The following is a 25,161-nucleotide window of genomic DNA, read 5'->3' as shown; positions in this document are numbered from 1 at the left end:
TTTGTGCCACATAGAGTGAGACCTGAAACATTTATCCTTTTCTGATGCAAGATCCATTTCGAGTTGCTTCAGTCTGATGTTTACATCAAAGGCAATCACTGGAGAAATATCAGGAGAGATCTCATAGACCAGGATTTTAATAATTACTGTAAGAAGCAATATCTCCTCTGGGGACCCTGAACTTCTTTTGGTCCTCCATGTGCAGCATGTGCAGGGGAGAAGCTGGAGAAGAGCATTTTAGTGAAAAATCACAGATATACCCCTAGAGGGCACTTGTCTGAAGTGGTTGTGGTCCTTCCTTTCTGGACAGGTCTAGAAAGTGATGCTGAAAAAAGATAGTTCGATACCCAGGAAATTGGGTGTTGTCCTTCAATGTACTCTCTTGTCTCCAAACATTCCTGGGGAAAGTCATCCAGAACTATAGAGTTTGGTGCCACCTTAGGTGTCAACCCGTAAAACATTCCTATGCCTGTTTTAGTATTTGCCATAAAAAATGGAGGGGGGAGGAAGGAAATCTGGAAGAGCAGTGCAGCAGTTTGAAAGCGAAAGTACATTCCAACTCTTATCTTTAAAAGATTGTAACTAAAACACCAGAGCTTTTGCCCACGAATATATTTAATTGGGGGATGTGAATGATGATATCCAGCCCGTGAATGTGCTCAGTTGGAGAATCTGGTTTATGAGACACCCCAGGGGGAGGAGGGAAAAAGGATCACAGGTGACTGTAAAGTACCTATGCCAGAGTTGGCTTCATACAGGGCAGTGCCAGTATGTCGCCTCTAATCAATTATTTGAAGTTTTTGAAGTTTGGCTCGAGTATCATGATTTAACTAGGGCTATTGCTGGAATCCTGACATACCTTGCAGCAGACTCCCTTCAGCCCACCAGTTAGCCAAGCTGTTCCTGAAGAACATCTACCGCCTGAACTATTGGATGTCAACGCTGAAAACAACTTGGGAAAATGTAAAAAAGGCACTGGCAAAAGCAGCACAAAGTTATAAAAAACAGGCACACAAACACTGGCTCCCGCAAAGGCCATTCCAGGTGGGGGAGAAAGTCTACCTAGCCACCAAGTACTTGAGGTTAAGGCTCCCTAGTAAGAAGTTTGGGCCAACATTCATGGGACCTTTCCCAGAGTAAACGTCATCAACCCAGTCATGGTGTTGCAGCAAATCTTGATTCCAATTAGGACACAAGACCACGAAAGGTGGGAGAATACAGGTTTTTATTTGTGCAAAGTGTTCAGACCATTAACATGACAAATTCTGAACCCCCAGTTCTTCCTGATACAGTACTTTTATACCCGATATGACATCAGCAAAGCCTTGGGCGTTATTCTTAACACTTATTCCCCAAATAAGGACAACTATACATATTTCTATCATATATTTCTATATATGGATTAGGAAAAAGGAAATAACAAGGACATTTCATATTTTCCAGTTATCTTACACCACTTGGTTATTTCCATGTTCCACCCTTGTTTATGCCACTGTGGTTAGCTTTAGTTCCTTAATACAGTCTAAATACAGGAAGTTACAGATATGTCTTAATATTACTTGCTACCAGTAATAGAATGCTGTTCCATATGGTATTCTGATAATATTTTAATTATATGAAGTATTAGCTTTCGTCCCTGTTCTGTCCCTGCTTCATTCCCCCCTTTGAAACTTTACCTTAATCGATAGATTACTGTGCAGTTTCACACAGAGGGATAAGCTCCTCATAGGTATTTACCTGATCATTTACCCAAAGAGCCATAGCTTTTTCAGTAGATTTTTTTTCCACCAACAAAGAGAGACTATTGGAAATAGTCTTCACGAAAATAGGAAGAATACAGGGTAAGATTACACACCCAGTGGCAATTAGGCCCACGAGAGCAACAATCGCCTGAAGGCCAGGCAATTTGGAGGACCAGGTTCCAAATATTTCATCAAGATCCAATCCACTCCACTTTTGTACAAGAACATGGGCAAGATTTTCTATACATCTGGCCCGTTGCTCAATAATTTTGCCTACATCATCAAACTCTAAGCAACAATTAGAGAAATTGAATTTCCCACATACCCCCTCACCCACGGCCAAAAGATAGTCCAGAGCCAGGCGGTTTTGATATATTGCATCCCTAAATTTCTGTTGCTGGACAGCTAAGGTATACAAAGATTGAGCTGTTTCATTGGCAATAAGCTCAACAACCGCTTGGAGCCTAATGATTTGATTAAGCATGTAAATTGGGGTACGGTACCCCCAAGTGCTGTCAACGGCCCAAGTAGCCGGCCCTCATAATGAATAATACCTTCAGGGGGCCACTCATCATCCGCCCAGTCCCCTATTTTGTAGTCTGCCTGTAGTCTCCTACTCTGCCATTGATTAGAATTCATTACTTGGGGTATATTTAAAGGTAGCATAAAGAAGGAGGGGTTAATAATGCCCAAGGTGCATGCTCCTCTCCAATTAGGAGGGAGGGAGCTATAGGCCACATCTCCACATATCCAATGTACCCCAGGCGGGGCGTCAGTCATGCTTTGCAGTGTAAAATTGGCCCAGAAGTGATGCGTTTTATTAGGCCAATAACTCCAGGATTTTGTAGACTGATTCCATTCATGAACCTCCAAGCATTCAGTTTCCCCTACCACAGGACCTGTTCCCTGTGTATTAGCCAAGCACCACTGTGCAGTGATGGGATTAGTCTACTCTCACCTGGAGAGTGGCTGATGTACTGGCATGGCTGATAAGTTGTAAGCAATGGAATAGTTCCATTCTTGTGCTGCCCAGGGCCACTGATCCCTTATTTTGGTCCCACCGCATACGTAACAGTTTGTAACATTAAAGATACGAGCTATAGTAGATGCTAATTCAAGAAAGAGGTTGCGTGCCTCATGTGAAGGCTGAAACTCTATGTCCACCTCTTGCCAAAACTCAGAAAAATACTTGGAGTGTGCATTGGAGGCAAGTAGTCTAGTTTCGATAGATAGGTGGATGATGCCCCCAGGGTCAGTTCCCTTCGCATATAATCTAATACCCAGAGTCGGGCCATATTTGGAAATCCAGGTTTGGGGATTAGGTATAGTGATGTTGACCCAATTACAGTTATAAATTGTGCAGTCCTTTGTTTGAAGCGCCCGCAATATGTGGAGATGGGTTCCTCTTCCCGAGTTTGTATATGTGGCCCAAAGGACACAACTCCAATATGGGCAGAACCTTTCACCTACATTGCTGCTGCAGTCCCATTTCCCCCTCTCTCCAGGGTATTGGTATGGGCAAATATAAACATCAGATTGGGAATGTGTTCTGTGCCAGGACAAGGTGGTCCCACAGGAGGTGGGCCATTGGGCCACCTTACAGACATCAAACAGAATGGTGCCTGGGCTACTAGGTGTCAGAATCCGTGTCTGAGTAATTATTGGGCCATTTTGATCTCCCCGACTTCTGGCCACCAACCAGGTCTGGGCCGGTTTTACCTTAGGATCATAACATTTGTTCTTTTGCGGGCAGATCGAATACCAGGTTCCATTATAACAGCAAGGGGTGGGTGTTCTGGTACAAGTATAGTGGGTATGATACACTAGGGTAGTGGTGATGACTTTACCTTTTAAGACAACCTTGAGACACACAGTGCAATTATTGGGACGCAACAGATTCATGTTAGATGGGACCCTGGCTGTCCTTGTGGGCAGCCCTTTGTTGGTCCTACCAGGGCCCTGTGGTTTAGCCGGCTGTGGTGCCCTAGGTGGCGGAACAGTGGGGTGCCATCTAGGGTTCCTCCAGACATTAGTGGGTACGGCCTCACCGTCAGTATAGCAGAGGAGACCCTTTTTGCCTCAGCACTGTTTAACAAAGGTGGTAACCTTAATTATACCCGTACACTTAGTGCCATTGCAGGAAGTAGGAGGGCCCCAGGTTGAGTGTTTACACTGGGGCAGAGTGAAATCCGTACAGGAGGCTGGTTTACCTATTACATATGTAAGGCCTCCTTTGCCATCTTTACACTGGGAGCATGAACCGGAATTAAGAGCTGGGTCATCCTGTGGAGCCACTGTATAACATTGTATACCATGAACCCCCGAGCATTGGTGGACTAGTGTGTTCTGTGTACCTTCCTGTTTTGTATGTAAGAGGTAATAACAGTTAGATGTTATGTTAAAATTACCGCATGAGGGTGGCTTTCCGATGTATGCAGACAATGTCCCCTTGTCATCCAAGCACTTTTCACAAGCGGGATTTTTCTCATTTTGCAAAATGTGGCCAGAAGCACGAGGGAACCGAACGTGTCTTATGGGTACCCAGGGGGTGCGGAGAATGTGGCACAATATGGTATTGTTGTACACACATTGCCAGTATCTTGTCCCCTCATACTCACATTGGGGAAGGTTGGTAGTGGAACAATTCGGATCCCTAGTTACACTGTAAATGAAGTGTTTCCCAGTAGTTAGTACCATAAAACACATATTACATGGTCTAATCTCTTTTCCATCATCTATGTAGGGGGGCTCTGTATCTTCAGACGGGTCGGGTGAGTACCATTCCTCCACCTCTTTTACATCTAGGGGAGTTTCCTTACTGTCCTTCCTTACCAATACACCATACAGGTATAGGGAGTTGAGGACAACCCTGATTACCAATAAGATGGTCACGATCCAGACAGAGGGCATAAGTCCCCTGCGGATACATGCCGTTTCTCTCAGTCTTTGATTTGTTTCCATTTTGAGGTGTCAGCCTGTTCTCACCAATCCCCCCTTCCCGTAGATGACTAGTCCCTGCTTTTGACTCGAGACCTGAGCTTCAAAGGGAGACCCGTGTGTCGGGCGTTAGCTTCTGGGGTAACGTCTACAGGGGTCTCTTGGTCTTCATCTCCCATTGGTAGAGGGACGGCTTCCGGGGCGTCACCACTAGGGGAGATATTCCTCTTCACTTTTCACAGAACTATTCTAAATGGAGAATCCGAGCGGGATTCAACTTCCCAATGGGTAGGTGCTGCTAATTTAACTCGGGACCAGTGAATCCACGATTTTATTTCAGCTACCTTAACAGCAAGGGGAGAGCACATAACTACAGTATAGGGCCCTTTCCATTTTGGACTTAAAGTTTCCCGTTTCCAATCTTTTACCCAGACCTCTTGTCCCGGGCGGATGTTATGTGGAGTGGTTACCAATATATGGGGTTTACAAGTTAACACATATTGTTGCAACTTGTGGACTACATCATTAAGGGCCTGTAATTGTTTAAACCTAATAGTGTCGGATATCAGCACATCCTTTTGAATATTTAAGCAGACCAGATTAGGGACTCGCCCATATAGCAATTCGAATGGGGAGATCGAGACATCCTTCCGAGGTGCACACCTTACGGCAACTAAAGCTATACTCAGAGCATCTGCCCACTTGAGATGAGTTTCCTGACATATTTTAGCAAGTTTTTCCTTAATAGTTCTATTAGTCTGCTCTACCCTGCCACCAGAGGGAGCGTGAAAGCTGCAATGAAGTTTCCAGTTGATACCCAATACCCTAGCTAATTGCTGAGTCGCTTTGTGAATAAACTCAGGGCCATTATCAGATGAGATTCTAGAGGGTAGCCCATACCTAGGGATTACAATGTGGAGTAATGCCCTTGCGACTTCACTGGCCTTTTTGGTGCGTGTTGGTATGCACTCAGGCCACCCTGTATATGTGCACACAATAACTAATAGCGCATTGTAAGGGCCACAGCGAGGCATATCAGTGAAATCAACCATTAAAGAATGGAATGGGTAGCAGCCTCTCGGTTGGTGGCCCGGGGGTGGTTGCGGACCTTGTCGAGGGTTATTAGCTGCACAAACCTCACACCGGGCACATACATTGGCTGCTATACTACTTATTTTGTTTATGTATAATTCCCTTTTCAGCGCCTTTGTCAGAGCCGTCTTCCCTAAGTGCAGCTGTCGGTGTACTTGGTGCACGACATCCCAGGCCATATGTGCGGGTATAAAAACCCTATTATCAGGTAGGATCCATCAATCCCCCTCTAGGTGTGCCTCAAGTGCCTCAACCTGGGCCATGTCATCCTTAGAGTAGTGGGGTCGGTGGTGATCGGTTGGCTCCCAAATAGCGAGGTACTTTTCTGTGGAGGTGGGTACCTTTTGGGCAGCTTCACGTGCTAGTCTATCTGCCTTCTCATTTCCCTTTTGTATGTCTGTGACTACCTTTTGGTGTCCCCGGCAGTGCATGACTGCTACCTCCTGTGGGGCCCATACGCTTTCTAGGAGACGTAGTATTTGGGAACCATATTTAATATCCCTGCCTCCTGCGGTGATAAGTCCTCTTTCCTTATATAAGGCCCCATGGACTTGAACCGTGAGGAAAGCATACTTTGAGTCTGTATAAATGTTCACTCATAGCCCTTTGGCCATCTCTAGGGCTCTGGTTAGTGCATGTAATTCTGCCAGCTGTGCACTTGTCCCAGGTGGAAGGGGCTCTGCTTCCCATACATCATCTAGAGTAACTACTGCGTAGCCTGCCTTTCTTATTCCCTCCTGTAGGTAGCTAGTGCCATCTGTGAATAAGGTGTAATCTGTCATGTCTGGGCGGCTAGCATATGTTTCCTCTATTGTATGGATACAATCATGAGTAAGTTCAGTATTGGGTTCAGGCAGTAGCGTGGCAGGATTCAATGTGGTGGATTGGATGATGTTAATCAGAGGGTTATGAGTGATGATTCCTTGGTATTTCAACATTCGAGGGTTAGTTAACCACAAGTGGCCCTTTGTTTCCAGTACAAATTTTAGGGCATGGGGGGTGTAGATATCTAGGTGTTGTCCAAATGTTAATTTACTGGCTTCTTGAGTTAAAATGGCCGTCCCAGCCACCGCCTTGAGGCAGGCGGGCCACCCCTTTGCAACATTATCAAGTTGCTTGGAAAGATATGCTACAGGGTGGTGCCATGTTCCTATAGTTTGGGTGAGGACACCCACCACTACATTTTGTATAGTATCCACGAACAACTGAAATGGTTTTTCCAAGTCCAGGAGGCCTAGACTAGGGGCTTGTAACGAAGCCTGCTTAAGTGATTGGAAGCTAGCTTCTTCCTGCTTTCCCCATTGTAACGGCTCTCTATCAGCTCCTTTTGTAGCTTCATATAAGGGTTTCACTATGTTAAGTTTGGAGAATAATGGAGACCAGACATCTGACCAGTGACTTCAACTCTTTAATAACAGTAAATAGAACAGAACAGAGCAAGGCTATGGGCAGCAGTAGCCCCTTTATAGGGTTGGCTGTTACCCTATTAACCAATACTAAGTGCATCAAGTTCAAACTAATAACCAATAAGAAGTGTCCTAAACTTGGCCAATCAGAGGCTTGTTATGAACCAATCCTTGTTCCTTGTTTAAGGACCAATCAAATGTGCAGGCTTCCAAAACCTGCTTTGCATTTAGGGTTATTACTTCTTTATTCATTCACAACACCCCTCCCCCTTGGGTTCCGTTTGAGGGGAGCTGTAACAAAATCTTCAAGGTAGACAGGCCGTTTGGTCTGTCTGGATGATTTCCATGGCTCCACCGGGTTTGTTCTTATGTCCGGTTCCGGTGGAGCGTTTAGATGATCTTTATTAAGTTCCGTTTCGCTGCACGGTGATTCCGTGCTGCTTCCGTTGTTGTTGTCTCCGTCAATCAATGTTTCTTTGGGGTTTCGCAATTCGGTTTCCCCGTGTTCAAGTCCCATGGAAAAGTCAACTCCCTCCCGTTTCAATCCCGGTACTTCGCTGGGCCGTAGGGTTTCCGTTGGCCTGCTATCCGTTATATCGAAGTCAATTTCCTCGATATTTCCTCCCCCCCTCAGTTGGTGAACCCGGGGAGCCATTGGCGCTGGGTAGTAATCCCGAACGGAGTTGGTCTATGTGGCGTTTCCACACCCTGCCATGTCTGTTAGCAGGCGGTAAGATTTAGGCCCAGTGAGGTGGGTAACGGTAGCGGGTATCCATAAAGGGTCGCCGGAGAAGTTTTTGGCAAAGATTAAATCGCCTACCTTAAATTCCCGGCATTTGCTGCTGGAGCCGAAAGGCTTTTCGGTGCGTATGCGGGTGGAGCCGGTCGAGGTGCGATCGTAGTTTCCGCCCCATAAGAAGTTCGGCGGGCGTTTTGTTAGTAACGCTGTGGGCGTGATGTGCTGCAATAATAAAATTCGATTGATTTTCTCGTCAATGTTTCCGAATTCCATTTTGTGGAGGGTCTTCTTTACGAACTGTACCATGCGTTCTGCACACCCGTTCGCCGCAGGGTGCGCGGGCGAGGTTAACGCATGGCGGATGCCCGGTCAGCAAGATATTGTTCGAATGGTAATGCTGTGAACTGTGGGCGTTATCCGAGACAAGGACGTCCGGAAAACCATGTGTGGCAAATAACCTGTTTAATTTGTTGATGACTGAGTCCGTTGTAGTGGTGCTCATTCGATGGATCTCAAGCCAATTTGAATAGGCATCGACTGTAATAAGGAAAGTGTGCCCTTCGTAGGCCCCGCAAAGTCAATATGGATACGGGACCAAGGTCCTCTAGGAGTTTCCCATTCGGTTGGGCTTGCTTTAGGTGGGGCGTTGCTGACGTCTTGGCAAGTTGACAAGTGGCGACCCAGGCCTCAATTCTTTTATCGATTGCCGGCCACCAAGCGTAGCTTTGTGCGAGTGCTTTCATCCGCACGATGCCCGGATGTCCGTCATGCAATGTCTTGGGCCTTAGAAATATACCTTTCCCACACAGGATGCTCCTACAGCTTCACGTCCCATGTGCTGCAACAAAAAATGCCTGACTTATTCTTTTTGAGTGACATGTTCTCATGATTTCATCTCTACTCATCCTCACTGTAGTTCTACAAACAAGGCAGTAATGTTTAGTCTTATTTCAATAGCATGGCAGCTATATGAATTGAAAATATAAATGTACAGATATAACTAAATAATACCTCATTTGAAATTGACAGCCCTAGTATGTGAGGAATTTTTTCTTTATATCTTAACTGGAACAAGGATTTGGATTATTTTCAAAGGGGAGTGGCTTTGCAATATTTTATGTTTTCCTGATCTACAGCTGAAACTCGAAAAATTAGAATATTGTGCAAAAGTTCATTTGTGGCTATTCTGTCTCAGTATTTTTCCATAAGACAAATCCTGCTCAGCACGTATACCTCTCAGAGCCAAGTTCACTAAACTGACAGGAAAAGAACTGACAGGAAGAAGCTGAAGTTGATAAGATTAACTTCACAGAAGTCTGTGTCAGATAAAGTAAAGACATATTTCACAGAGGTCTGTGTCAGATAAAAGATGTGTATTCGGTAAAACATGTTTAACAGTCAAAAAGTTCGTTACTTGTATCACGTAGCCTGGTCTCAAAGATAAAGTTTGTAACTTCTTTGTCTTTCTGCAATCCCCCTCACCCCCCTCTTTTATTCAGTACAATAAAGAGGACAGCGCAGAACAAGCTAGCAGCCTGAACAATCCATCTGTCTCAGGCTCAGCCGGGACAATTCCATCTGCCCCAGGCGATGTGCTGCCTCACCTAAAGAAATCTTCGTCTTGTGTTCTTTTTCTTTTCGCTTTGCAATCACTCTTGCGCGAGTCCCTCAATCACCCTGGCTAGGGTTCCGCTGCTCAAACTCACCCTGGATAGGGTCCTGCTTTTGCCAAACTTCGCCCTTGCGAGGGCTTCTCTGTATCTCACTCTTGCGAGGGTCCCGTTCTGAGAGGAATTCAGCAATCAACCAGAAGATCGAAATAAAGGATCGGTCGCTCGACGCGACAGCTGGGGGCTCGTCCGGGATCCCTTGATTCGTCCGGGATCTCTTCGATTTTCTGGTTCCAAGGTGTGACTTCTGGCTAGAGGTGCATCGCCTTCACTCCCATTGCTACGCACCTGGCATAGGTTTCGTACGAATCGTAAGTAATGGGCTCCTCACTTTTTCAAGTTTCGTCAGGGCACAGGGACGAACTTTATAGTCTAGTGAAGAAGGCTAATTCCTTTCAGAAAATTAATGGTACAACTCTGTACCCAATTTCGAAGAAATCTTTAAATAAATTTATAATTTACATTGAGGCACACTGTCCAGCCTATCCATCTGCTGGAACTCTTAGCCATTCTCAATGGGAAAAATTAGGGAAATATTTACATGAAATTCCCAGAGCTCCCATGGATATACTTATCTCTTGGAGAACGATAATGGCTGCTATAACAATTGTTTATCCTTCTTCTAGTCTTCCTGAAAATTCTCTTTCTCCTGTTTCCTCTGATTCCCCTTCTTCTAATTCAAAAACTTCCAAGCCTCTTGCAGCTCATCTTGATACAAATTCTTCCTTACCACCTCCATATCCTGACACTTCTTCCCCTCTTCCCCTCCTCCCTACAACCCACCTCACATTCCTGATGTTAACCCTATCAACTCCACTGATTCTCCTGCCTCCTTGCCTGTTCGTAATACCTTTCAGAAGGCACTGATTAAAGGATTCTTTTCTCTGACATCTTCTCAACTTGCTGCTTGGCACAATGACTATCGCTTAGCAGTTCAATCTGTTGCAACAGCTGGCCTTCCTCAAGCTGTTACCCTGGACCATCTTCTTTGTCAGGGAGCCATCCCGTACTCCACAGGATGAGATTCAGATGGGGGCAGGGGATTATCCCATCATGAGAAAGGTCCTTCTCAACCTTCTTTGTCTTTTAACAAAATTCTTCAAGGACCCCACAGATTTTTCATTCTTATTCTCAGTGTGTTCCATCTTAGAACAAATCATTTAACTGTCTTTTTATAACTTCTCTGTTGTGTCTGTTCAACCTGTGGGGCCGTGATCTTATGTCTCAACTTAACACAAAACTCATTATTGATTAATGGAATCTTTTGCTAAAACTCTACCATGTGTCAATACTATGTAAATAATGTCTTGCTACTCTATTGTTCTGCTTTTCCACAATTTCTGATGTACTTGAGAAGACAAGAGTGGGAAGCTAAGATTGTTTATTGCACGTAGATTTGATGATAAAGATGAAGGAAGGAAATGGAAGTAGGAAGGAGAGAGATGGTTTGTGGATGTGTTGTTTGGAGGAAGGAAAGAGGCTTTGACAAATTGAGAAGGATGTGTATGTCTGTGAATGCAATGAGGGAATTCTGGATGTTTGTTTGAAAGTAAACAAGAAAGTAGCAAAGAAAAAAGAAATGAGAGGGCGACCCCTAGTGGGCTGCTCTTTTCAGAGAATATAGATTGATTCCACCAAAATATCAGAGAAAGGGAGGGGCAATACCAGCCCATCGCTTTTCTGAGTAAAACTCTTTGTCTCTATCTTCTCAACCCACCTTGGTTCAACTTCAGCAATATCTGGGTACCATAAACTGGGCCCGACCTTTCCTGTCTTTAACCACCTTCTCTTGCTATTCTTTCCACTCATCAACTACTGACTGCAATAATTGTTCAAATATCTAATACAAAAAATCTTCATATCTTGGAATGGTTACATCCACCACACACTCCAAAAACATCTATTTTTACTAGAGCAGCACAAATGGCTTCTCTTATAGAAAAAGGGCGTAAGAGAACCAAAGCTCTAATGGGAATGGATATTTTTACATTGTATATTCCTTTTAAGATTACTCAATGGGAACCTCTTTTTCAGACTTCCACAACACTGCAGGATGCGTTGGAAGATTGGTGTGGCCAAGTGTCGTGCCACCTTCCTTCTGATTCACGACTGCAGGTGTTGAAAACAGTTCCTTTTGTTTTACAATCACCTTTTGTCCAACAGCCATTGAAGGAAGGCTTAACTGTCTTTACTGATGGTTCAAAAAATATTGGAGCATGTACATGGTATGAAAATGCTCAATGGCATAAACGCTTAACTACTTCACAATCATCAGCACAACAAGCTGAATTAGCTGCTTTCTTATTGGCGTTGTCTCTTTTTTCACAACAATCTTTAAATGTAATATCTGATAGCATGTATGTTACTCAGATGGTTGCTCATATTTTTGATGCATATATTTCTCCTGTTACCCCTCCCTCTCTAATGAAACTTTTTTTACAGCTTCAGACACTTGAAAAAACGAGGGAAACTTTTATTTGTAGCCCATATCAGAAGTCATCAGCAATTGCCTGGATTCCTAGCAGAAGGCAATCACATGGCAGATGAGGCTTGTAAAATTATGGCCTCCTCTCCCCTTCTCCAACAGCTTTCACCTGGGGAGAGTCATGATTATTTTCATCAAAACAGGAAAGCCCTGGTGCGACAATTTGGAATTACATATCAAGAAGCCACAGCAATAATTCAACAATGTCCAACATGTAGCTTGCAGGCCAAAGGTATCCCTGAAGGCGTTAATCCTAGGGGTACTCAAGCCTGTGATACATGGCAAATGGATGTCACTCATTATCCTCCCTTTGCTCCCTGGAAATACATTCATGTATCAGTAGATACATATTCAGGGTTTATTATAGCAACATTGCAAAGAGGAGAGGCTACAAAAAATGTTATTAATCACTGTATTCGGTCATTCGTAACGTTGGGATGTCCAAAAATTCTCAAAACAGATAATGGTCCTGCTTATGTCAGTTCTCCCTTTGCTGAGTTTTGTCATAAGTGGGCCATCACACATAAGTTTGGCTTACCCTTCAACAGCCAAGGTCAAGCGATTGTGGAGAGATCGCACCTAACTTTGAAACAAGCCCTTGATCGGCACTTGGGGAAAAAAGGCTCAGGCCCCCCGAACCTCCCAACGTTGCAAAATATCTTAAATGTTTGTCTGTACACTCTTAACTTTCTCAATCTTACTGGCTCTCCTCCCTCTACGGCGGCTTCTCGCCACTTCACCAAGCTAGTAGTTCCCTCTTCCCGTCCTCTTGTTTATTTCAGACAGCTTCCAGATCCTGCGTGGAAAGGTCCTGCACAGCTCATCACCTGGGGAAAAGGTTACGCTGCTGTCCAACTTCCTGATCGAGTGCTTTGGGTTCCTGCTCGCTGTGTCAGACCTTACCATGGCAAACCTGACTCTAACTCTAATCTTTCTTCTGATATCAATACTTCCTGTCTTTTCTCAATTTAAGGCATCTCCTGATGCTATTTTTGCTTTCCTTGCTGACACTGTTATGTTTTCCAACACAACGGTAGTTTTCTTTCTCCTACTTCTGACATAACTATTTACTATTACTATTCTCCTTGTTTAATATTTTTAACTATACATGTTACTCCACTTACTATAGGTTCTTATTCTTGCTTAGGATTTTTTCACAATCACACTTATTTCAATCACACTGTTCTATTGCTTTCCACTTCTTCAGTGGCATCTACTCCACTATCTTCTGTTTTACTTACATTGCCATCTCAAGCTAATTCTGAGACAACTTTTCCTGGAGATAAACTACGCTGGCATCTTCGCTGCTGCTTTCCACCCTGTGATGTCACCAAATGCATATTGCATCATTCATCTTCCTGGGTTCCTGATCGCTACAAACCACCTGTCGTGCGAAGACGTCACTTCATCCCTGATGACATCCATCGCAAGACTACAGCTCTCATTCGAGTTCGCCATCTTCGGTATCCTGCCTTCATCACTGACAACTCCATCTCTAAGCAGTCTGCATCTCATGTTGTTCCAAGATTTGGCTATCATCGCATTCCTCGAAGCATACAATCATCTTCTACAAATGAACATCAACCTCAAACTTACACCTGGACTATCCTTGATTTTCAAGGAAAAATTTTAAACACCACCACTAACTATACTAGATGGCCATGGTTTCCTCAGCTTTTCATGGATTTTGCTGAAATGGGGACAGGAGTAGAAAAATTCGCAGACAAAAAACTACAAGCTGATACATGGGACAAGCAAGGCTCCTGTTCTCCAGCACCTGCTGACAACTTTAGATTATATTTTTGTCCTGCTCATAGTACTGGTACTTCTCGTTCTGCCTGCGGTGGGGTAGTTGACAGATATTGTAAAAAATGGAGTTGTGTATCCACAGGTCATATCTGGTGGGAAGCACCTACCAAAAATGACTATATTCATATTACCCGTGCTCAAGCACATCTTCCCTGCTCTCAATGGCCTTGTTGTGGACAGAGAATAAATCCACTCAGAATCACTTTTACTGCACAAGGAAAGACACTTACAAAAAAACAATGGATGGTTGGGTTTACTTGGGGAGGACGTCAGTGGGATGGTCAAGGAGATGAAGGGAATATTTTTACAATTCGTCTTTCTATATCTATGTCTAATTATGATGTTGGTCCCAATCCTAATTTGAAATCAATCTTTCTACAAAAACCCAATATTCAGGTGAATCCATTAGTACAGTTGGTCAATTCTTCTTACACATTGTTAGCAACTACACTTAATGATTCATCTAAAACTGATCGTTTGAAAACACTTGACAATGAAGTTAACAATACTCAAAAAACAGTTAGCTTTCTCACATCTGTAATTGAATCAAAAGATCTTGTCAAAAAACCTTTGCTGGAATGGTACTCTGACCAAGAGTCAGAGGAAGAAATAGACACTAATAACTCCTTTTCTCCCAAAGAAGTTTTGTTAACACTGCCAAGCCATGATTTGGGGGATGAGGACTTTTCCTCGTATGAGTTAGATCTGCAAGGCACCAACAAACTGAAGGGTTTGTTGCCACCTTATGGGACTACTCGGGAGGAGAAAGGACTCTACCTAGAATCATGAGCACAAAAAATAAAGAAAAGGAGGAATTGTGGCTATTCTGTCTCAGTATTTTTCCATAAGACAAATCCTGCTCAGCACGTATACCTCTCAGAGCAAAGTTCACTAAACTGACAGGAAAAGAACTGACAGGAAGAAGCTGAAGTTGATAAGATTAACTTCACAGAAGTCTGTGTCAGATAAAGTAAAGACATATTTCACAGAGGTCTGTGTCAGATAAAAGATGTGTATTCGGTAAAACATGTTTAACAGTCAAAAAGTTCGTTACTTGTATCACGTAGCCTGGTCTCAAAGATAAAGTTTGTAACTTCTTTGTCTTTCTGCAATCCCCCTCACCCCCCCTCTTTTATTCAGTACAATAAAAGAGGACAGCGCAGAGCAAGCTGGCAGCCTGAACAATCCATCTGTCTCAGGCTCAGCCGGGACAATTCCATCTGCCCCAGGCGATGTGCTGCCTCACCTGAAGAAATCTTTTGTTTCGTGTCTTTTTTTCTTTGTGCTTTGCACTCACCCTTGCGAGGGCTCCACTAAATTGCTTTCTGAGAGGAATTCAGCAAGCAAACCAGGAGATCGAAACAACAGACCGGACACTCGACGCGACATTCATTTATTTCAGGAATGCAACATAAAAGCTGAACCTAATATATGAGATAGACTCATTACATGCAAAGCAAGATAGTTCAAGCCGTGATGTGTCATAATTGAGATGATTATGGCTTACAGCTCGTGAAAACCCCAAATCCACAATCTCAGAAAATTAGAATATTGTGAAAAGGTTCAATATTCTAGGCTCAAAGTGTCCCACTCTAATTAGCTAATTAAGCCATAACACCTGCAAAGGGTTCCTGGGCCTTTAAATGGTCTCTCAGTCTGGTTCAGTAAGAATCACAATCATGGGAAAGACTGCTGACCTGACAGTTGTGCAGAAAACCATCATTGACACCCTCCATAAGGAGGGTAAGCCTCAAAAGGTAATTGCAAAAGAAGTTGGATGTTCCCAAAGTGCTGTATCAAAGCACATTAATAGAAAGTTATGTGGAAGGGAAAAGTGTGGAAGAAAAAGGTGCACAAGCAGCAGGGATGACCGCAGCCTGGAGAGGATTGTCAGGAAAAGGCCATTCAAAAGTGTTGGGGACTTTCACAGGGAGTGGACTGAGGCTGGAGTCAGTGCATCAAGAGTGACAACACACAGACGGATCATGGACATGGGCTTCAATGAACAACAAACAACGTCAGAAACATCTTATCTGGGCTAAAGAAAAACAGAACTGGTCTGTTGCTCAGTGCCAAAGTCCTCTTTTCTGATGAGAGCAACTTTTGCATCTCATTTGGAAACCAAGGACCCAGAGTCTGGAGGAAGAATGGAGAGGCACACACTGCAAGATGCTTGAAGTCCAGTGTGAAGTTTCCACAGTCTGTGTTGATTTGGAGAGCCAAGTCCTCTGCTGGTGTTGGTCCACTGTGCTTCATTAAGTCCAGGGTCAACGCAGCCATCTACCAGCAGATTTTGGAGCACTTCATGCTTCCTTCCGCAGATGAGCTTTATGGGGATGCTGACTTCATTTTCCAGCAGGACTTGGCACCTGTCCATACTGCCAAAAGCACCAAAACCTGGTTCAATGACCGTGGGATTACTGTGCTTGATTGGCCAGCAAACTCACCTGGTCTGAACCCCATAGAGAATCTATTGGGCATTGCCAAGAGAAAGATGAGATACATGAGACCTGTTAAGCCTGGATTCCCCCAACGGGTGTTAAGGAAAACAAACTAAACAGAACGTGCAGCGAAGTCAGATAGGAAGACAGGTAAATGTGTGAGATAAGTTTTCTAGTTAACATGCAGTAAAAATACAGATACGCTTGTGCTATCAAAAATATTGTTTATTCCATTTAAGAATTATAGCAAAGTCAAATAAACGGTCCATTAGTCATATATCAATTTCAGTCAAGTCTTGTTGGGGATACTCTATTTGCAAAGTCCGTGTTGAATAGCCAATGTCAGTTCACTTACATTAAATCAGTCCAATCTTTATTTTCTCTCCGTTGAGAAAATATCAACACTCCTTGTTCTCTCCCCTTTCCAGCAAGAACGCAGTCATCAATCCATCAAGTAATTAGGGATCAGTAAGCCAGAGCGAGAGAGCTGGAATTGCCTCGCTTCTTATATAGTGCTTTTACAACCACACCCTTAATTATATTCTTGCAGTTAAAGTTACACACACTTTAACTAACAAACCATGATACCATTATTTATTATTTTTACCCAAACCAGTTAGGGTAAACAATGTTATCCCTAACATTCTCCCCTTTTGGGTAATAATAATAATATTACAATAATATAACCATTTACACCCTTAAATCATAATTGTTACAACTCTTTAAATTTTACAACACCTTGAGCTTTTGTAAACTGGTCTGCAATATTTTCTTCCGTCATGCAGTACTCAAGTTTAATTAGACCATTTTTAACAGGTTCTCTAACATTTAAGTATCTTAAATCAGTATGCTTTGATCTAGTCTTTACAGCAATATTAGTAGCTAAGTGTATGGCTGCCTGGTTGTCCTCGTACACAATAATGGAATCTTTAACAGTTATACCCATGTCTAATAATAACTGTTTGTACAGAATTAAGTCAGTGCATAGTAATGACAGACATGAAAATTCTGCTTCCATCGTTGACAAGCTAATATGCTGTTGTCTGATTGACCTCCACCCTATTAGTGTCTTACCAAGTAATATAGCCATCCCAGATGTTGATTTTCTAGTGTTTATGTCAGTTGCAAAACTTGCATCTGCATAGGGACTGAGATTCAAATCACCTTTTGGCTCTAGATACAATGCATGATGCATTGTTCCTTTAAGATATCTTAAAATTCTCTTTAATGCTTGCCAATGACATTGATGTGGATCATTATTATATCGTGCCAGCTGATTCACACTATAAGCTATATCTGGCCTTGACCAATTGCTTATATATGATAAGCTACCAATCAAAGATTGATATATGGTCTTATCAAATTTGGGACTTTGAGCATCCATTTTGCAAATTTCCTGACTCATTGGAGTCTTTGCAGGCTTACAAAGTTCCATTTTATACAATTTAATTAATTGGCAAATTTTATCCTCTTGAGATATCTTAAATCGTTTTGTGGTTTTATTAATTGTCAATCCTAGATACTTTTTAATTTCACCTAAATGCTTTAATTTTATCCTTTTGGCTAATAATGAAATAATCTCAGTAGCTTCATTATTGGTCTTAGTAATCAAAGCAATATCATCTGTAAATAATAACAATAATGACACCGTTCCATTATTTTCTCTTTTAAACATACATGGATCTGCTAAACCAGATTTAAACCCTATATTGTTTAATTCTTTCACAATATATTGGTTCCATTCATAACCAGATTGTTTCAATCCATATAAACTCTTCTTGAGTTTCCAACAATCATTGCTATTTACTTTATTATTATTTATACCAACTGGTTTTTTCAAATATATTGTATGCTGCAATGGTGCATGCAGATATGCAGTTTCTACGTCTAAATGGTTAACTATATAATTCTTCTTAGCTGCCCATACTAAAGCTGCTCTTAAAGTTGTTGCCTTAAGATTTGGTGCAAATACCTCATCATAATCAAATACATTTTGATTAAATCCTTGTGCTACTAATCTAGCTTTATAAGTTACTTTCCCATTATTTCCAGTCTTTACTTTAAATATCCATTTGCATCCAATGGATTTTTCTCCTGGAAGTAATTTGGTTTCTTCATAAACCTTCATTTCCTTTAATGAATTTAACTCTTTTTCCATTGCCTTTTTCCAATTCTCCTGATCCTTAGCAGGATACATCTTAAGTTCATCTATGCTAGTAGGAACTTTATTTACTTGGCAAACAATACTTGCCTGATATCTTTCAGGTGGTCTGGTTATACGCGTTGTGCGTCTAGGTATAACTGGACTTACAGGTAGACTTTCCTTTATTTCCTGTTCTTGACTATCTATCTCTTCTTGATCAATTATTTCCTCTTGATCTGGTTCTATTTGCTCTTCATGGATTTCTTCTTTAATTGGACTTTTCTTATAACTAGTCTTTTCTTTCTGCCTCTTATAGGGTTCTATAATTATATCATTATCTGAATCCTGCTCTAATCTATTCCATCCTATATTTTCTAGGAATTGTGCACTAGCACTGCAATATACTCTAGATGTACCTGGTTCCCAGAATCTATAAGATCTATGGTTTGCTTGATATCCAACAAAAATTAATCTTTTAGCTCTATGTTGTCCTTTGTCCCTGAGTTGTGTAGGGATATGTACCCATGCTGGTGCACCAAATATGTGAATATAACTCAAATCAGGTTTCCTACCATGCCACAGAGTGAATGGTAATTCACCTGTTGTTGAATTAACAACATTGTTTAATATGTGATTACCACACATTATAGCTTCTCCCCACAAATTGTCAGGTAATCCAGAATCAGATAACATTGTCCTTCCCATTGATTGCAGTGTTTGGCCTCTTCTCTCTATAAATGCATTATGTTGAGGCCTATATGGTGCAGACTTTTTATGTTGAATACCTGCCATTCTAAGTCTATTCTGGAATTTATTATTTGTAAATTCCATACCATTATCTGTTATAAGAGTTACTAGTTTCTTTTTAGTTTTCCTTTCTGCAAATTTTAACCAATTAAAGAAATTTGCATACGTTTCAGTTTTTCTCTTCATTAGAAAACAGAAACCATACCTAGAATAGTGGTCCATTATGCTTAATATGTATCTAGCACCACCTACACTTGGCTTTTTAGGACCTATTATATCGGCAAATACTACCTCTAAAGGCTCTTTGGTAGTAAATCCATCAACTCTATTTGCCGGTATAACTTTGCTTTTGTTTTGATTACAAGCAGAACATTGCAAATACTTATTACAAGGTTTCAAACTTATTCCTTTAGATAGTTGAACAGTTCTCTTAATCATTTTAAAATTTAAATGACCTAGCCGTTGGTGTAACAAGTGAATACATTCATCATGAGGTTTTCTATTATCACAAACTGTGTTAGCCACCTCTAAACCATTATCATTTAACACATATAAGTCACCTCTTAAAGATGCAGTAATTTTCTTACCTTCTTTTTCAATTAAACAAGTATCTCCCCTAAAGGTAACTATGTATCCTAATCTAACCAACATTCTAACTGAAAGCAAATTAAATTTAAGTTGAGGTACATATAACATTTTTATGTTCTCATTTATACTAGAACAATGAGCTATACCTTCACCTTTTGCCTTCAGTTTCCATCCGTTTGCCAATGAGATATGCTGTGAACTCATGGATATTTTTACAAATTTTTTGTTATCATTTGTTATACAGTGGGACGCACCACTGTCAACCACCCATAAATTATTTTTTACAACTTCATTACTATACATTGCTAACTCATAATTCTTATTTCTTCTTTGTTGGCTTCCAGCATTCTGTCTTGCATTCTTGCGCTTTGGTTTCTTACAAAATCTTGCAAAATATCCTCTCCCTCCACAATTAAAACACTGTTTAATTGCGAATGCAGTAGGAGATTCATTATTTTCCTTTTGAGGTTGCTCCCTCCTTAACTGATCTCTTTCAAGCCTTCTTCTGGCCTCTTCAATCAATCTGCCAGTGATATCAGTTAAAGTTAGGCTTTCTTTAGGCAATATTTCAAGGGAAGTTACATAGTCATCAAAACTTTCGTCTAATGAAGATAGAATTATGTAGACCTGGTGTAGTTCAGAGAAAATTAACTCCTTCTCATGAAGTTCTTGAAAAATGCTTTTCATAGTATTCAAATGACTCAGCATATCACCATTCCTTTGGAGATATGTGCGGAAAAGCTTCCGTGTTAGATTTATGTGAGCACCAACGTTATCTCGAACATAAATCCTCCTCAGTTTTTGCCAACACCCAACAGCAGTTTGCTCTCCACGTATATGAACAAGTTGCTGATCAGTTAATGTTAGTCCTATGATGCAAATAGCTTGTTCATTTTTCTGTTTAAATTCTTCTATCTTTTTACTATCTTCCTCATCTTCAGGATCCCATTCTTCTACGTTTGGTGGGTTTTCAATTATGTTCCACAGACCTTCTCTTCGTAGAAGTAGACTACATTTCATAGACCATGAAACATAGTTTGTTCCATCCAACTTGGATATAAGGGACAAACTGTGTAGACTGACTTGTGCCATGTTTCACTATATGGATATAAAACTATAATTGATAAAACACAGCTGTCTGTTTACTGTAACGTGTAACAACACAAAATCTCACTTTTTACCTAAACCTGTTTTTATCCTAGTTAAACTGACTTTGCAGTCTCTATGGGCCCATAACAAGTGTTAAGCCTGGATTCCCCAACGGGTGTTAAGGAAAACAAACTAAACAGAACGTGCAGCGAAGTCAGATAGGAAGACAGGTAAATGTGTGAGATAAGTTTTCTAGTTAACACGCAGTAAAAATACAGATACGCTTGTGCTATCAAAAATATTGTTTATTCCATTTAAGAATTATAGCAAAGTCAAATAAACGGTCCATTAGTCATATATCAATTTCAGTCAAGTCTTGTCGGGGATACTCTATTTGCAAAGTCTGTGTTGAATAGCCAATGTCAGTTCACTTACATTAAATCAGTCCAATCTTTATTTTCTCTCCGTTGAGAAAATATCAACACTCCTTGTTCTCTCCCCTTTCCAGCAAGAACGCAGTCATCAATCCATCAAGTAATTAGGGATCAGTAAGCCAGAGCGAGCGAGCTGGAATTGCCTCGCTTCTTATATAGTGCTTTTACAACCACACCCTTAATTACATTCTTGCAGTTAAAGTTACACACACTTTAACTAACAAACCATGATACCATTATTTATTATTTTTACCCAAACCAGTTAGGGTAAACAATGTTATCCCTAACAAGACCGAATAATGCAGAAGAGCTGAAGGCCGCTATTGAAGAATCCTGGTGTTCCATAACACCTCAGCAGTGCCACAGGCTGATAGCTTCCATGCCATGCCGCATTGAGGCAGTAATTGCTGCAAAAGGGGCCCAAACCAAGTACTGAGTACATATGCATGGTTATACTTTTCAGAGGTCCGATATTGTTCTATGTAAAATCCTTGTTTTATTGATTGCATGTAATATTCTAATTCTCTGAGATTGTGGATTTGGGGTTTTCATGAGCTGTAAGCCACAATCATCACAATTATGACACATCACGGCTTGAACTATTTTGCTTTGCATGTAATGAGTCTATCTCAAATATTAGGTTCACCCTTTATATTGCATTCCTGAAATAAATGAACTTTTGCACAACATTCAACTTTTTCGAGTTTCACCTGTATTACTCAGAAGTTTCTTTCTTAAGCAGAGTTTCATTTTATTTCAATCAATCTAATAAATAAAAATTTGACAGATATTTTGGAATGAATTTTGTTTTTCTGCTTAGTCTCTTCCTCAGTCCAAATGTGTGGACAATTGTCACCCTGGATTTGTGAAACGGGCTCGGAAAGAAGAACCAATTTGCTGTTATGATTGTATTCCTTGTCCGGAGGGGACCATCTCCACACAGGAAGGTATGTTAAACCAGAGGAAAAGGCATTGGATTCAACGAGAGCATTTCATCAAAGTTCATGTTAAAAGATACGTGTAAACTTGACTATTTTATTCTTCATTGCTATTTTCCTCATGTCCAATTTATTCCATAATGGGAGGAATAAGATCTTGAAGAATAAGGCAGGAAGGGGTGGAAGAACATAGTGGAATAGGCAAGATGAATTGTGCTAAAGGAAGCATCTTTTCTACTTGTCAGCTTGAAAGTTTATTTCCATGTTTACCATCTAAATCCTTTGAAAGTTGAGGAATGGTTTCAGGTCAATGTGTTTTGCTCATCCAAACCAATTTTATCTTACAGGCCAAAAGATATATCAGTCAGTCAATATTTATTAAGATCATAAGAGAAAGATCTACTTGGGAGAGTAGGAAGAGTGTTTGGGTTCAATGAACAAGAGCAAACAAAAGACTTAGTATTGAAGTTTACAGAAAACCCACATACAGTGATCAATATTTAGATTTTGATTCTCACCACTCACTGGAGCACAGCATGGGAGTTATCAGAATCCTACACCCCCAGGCTGAAGGTTTATCTACCAGCAAAGAGGGAAAAGAAAAAGAATTAAAGGACATCAAGGAAGCCCTCAGAATGTGTGGCTATCCCATTGAGCGACTAAACTAGGTGCACAACCAGAAACTAAAACATTGCCACTATGTGGATCCTCAAAAGCTTGCCTTTTGTTTGTTTTTGTCGGAGCTCCTGCCCTATTGAACACCCTCCCCATTGAAACCCAACAGGCCGCCCACCCTCCTAAAGCTCTGGAGGTTGTTCTTCCAGACATTGGGATGAAGTGAGGTCAACGCCAGATTACAACAATGTAGATTGCCTCAAGGAAGGGTGATTGTGGCATCAATTATTTTGGGTTTTATTTATTTATTGTTTATAAGATAATATATGTCTATATATTTCAGTTTACCAATTACTATGGCTTTCCTGTCTCTCAGTATCAGCTGTCATCCAAAGAAGATCTTTCTTATAAGGTGAAATGAGAAACTATAAAAATAATATTGCTTACTCTCTTCTCAGATACTGAAAAATGCACCAAGTGCCCAGAGGATAAATATCCAACTGGTGACAGAGTCCAATGTATCCCCAAAAGAATAACCTTCCTGTCCTATGAAGAACATCTGGGCATCATCCTGGCCTTCTTTGCTGTACTCTTGTTTCTAACAACAGGCTTTGTTTTAGTCATATTCCTTAAATACATAGAAACTCCCATTGTCAAAGCCAACAACCGTGACCTCTCCTACATCCTCTTGGTCTCCCTCTTTCTTTGCTTCTTGTCCTCCTTTTTCTTCATTGGCCGACCAAGGAAAGCCACCTGCCTTTTCCGACAAACAGTGTTCAGCATCGTCTTCTCAGTAGCTGTGTCTTGTGTTTTAGCCAAAACAATCACGGTAGTACTAGCCTTCCTGGCCACGAAACCGGGGAACAGGGTGAGGAGATGGTTGGGGAAGAGCTTGGCCAACTCCATCATCCTTTCTGGTTGTGCTGGAGAAATTGTAATTTGTGCAATCTGGCTGGGAGTTTCTCCTCCATTTCCTGATTCTGACCTGCACTCCCAATCAGGAGTGATCATCCTTCAATGTAATGAAGGCTCTGTCACCATGTTTTATATTGTTCTCAGCTACATGGGTTTCCTTGCTGCTATTTGCTTCACGGTGGCTTTCCTGGCCAGGAACCTTCCTGGTGCGTTCAATGAAGCCAAATTGATCACCTTCAGCATGTTGGTCTTCTGCAGTGTCTGGATCTCCTTCCTGCCCACCTACTTGAGCACCAAAGGGAAATACATGGTGGCCATGCAGGTCTTCTCCATCTTGGCTTCTGGTGCTGGCCTGCTGGCCTGCATCTTCTTCCCCAAGTGCTACATTATCATTCTGAGACCAGATCTAAATACTAAGGAACATTTAATGATAAAAGTTGGTATCTGATCGTGAAGTAGTTTCTTAGGCTCATAAGACTTAATTATTTAGTGCAAATGCACTCTTTTCGAACCGGTAATAACACCAGTTGAATCCCACCCATGTACATATACATATGCGATGACCTGGAGCATGGTACAGAGATCACACAGGCAGCTGGCAGTTCAGACTGCCCCATTATTGTTCCAAATTTCCCCAAACGCTCCCATATTTCTGGCAAGTCTCAGAGCAAAGTGATCACACATATGCACACACACATACCTCAAGCAGCCTCTCGCTGCAAATAGTGCAGCCCAATGCTGTGAGCACCATGGCTGCAAAGCAAGAAATCCAGCAGGGCAAGTCAAGGAGTCCAGGAAGCAAGGGAGCAAGGCAAGTAATCCAGAAATCCAAAAAGAATGCAAGGAATCCAGGAAAGTTCAAATGTCAACACTCAACGCTCCAGGAATTCATCATTTGTTCCCAAAAAATGTCCCTCCTCACAATGTCTCTTTAAGTCTCAGTCCCCAGGTGTGCCTTGTGAAGAGTTGCAGGGCGCTCAATATCAACTCATAAAATGTTTCTATGGTCTTTTTAGAGTTTCCAACAGAAAGGGAGGGGGGGGAGCAGCTTGCATTCCATAAATGTTTTCAAAGATAGTTTCTAGGTGACCAAAGTTTCTGCCACGCAAAATTCTAACTGTAGAGTGTCAGGGCTCCAACAACTTCTCCCTTATTCTAATCAAAAGTCTCTAACCACATCTCAGAAAAAGTAAATTTGTTTATTAGAAATGGCCATGTTGGCGTGTTGCTGGGTGCAGCTGATACTAAATTACATCATACATTTCCCCCATGACCCTGGTCTTTCCCCCACCCCATGGATGTGGACCCTGGTCTTTCCCCAACCCCACTCCCTAAAGTCCAAATTATTTTCCCATCTCGTACAATCCTGAG

At 41.6% G+C, this 25,161-nt stretch overlaps 1 protein-coding gene across 1 annotated transcript; it reads left to right on the top strand.

The window, feature by feature from the left end:
* Positions 1-4,153: 4,153 nt before the first annotated feature.
* LOC148128455 (vomeronasal type-2 receptor 26-like) lies at positions 4,154-24,626 on the top strand. The gene is made up of 3 exons (XM_087949074.1): positions 4,154-4,279; positions 22,143-22,269; positions 23,334-24,626. The coding sequence occupies exons 1-3, from the start codon at positions 4,154-4,156 to the stop codon at positions 24,236-24,238; spliced, it is 1,158 nt and encodes a 385-aa protein (XP_087805200.1). The 3' UTR covers positions 24,239-24,626.
* The last annotated feature ends 535 nt before the right edge of the window (positions 24,627-25,161 follow it).

The sequence above is a fragment of the Notechis scutatus genome, unplaced genomic scaffold, assembly GCF_049901735.1.
Source record: "Notechis scutatus isolate UNSWTSFEM ecotype Mainland unplaced genomic scaffold, rNotScu1.2 NSCUSCF66, whole genome shotgun sequence".
NCBI lineage: Eukaryota > Metazoa > Chordata > Lepidosauria > Squamata > Elapidae > Notechis > Notechis scutatus.
Note: the sequence above shows the minus strand (reverse complement) of the source record. Positions and strands in the feature narration are given on the sequence as shown.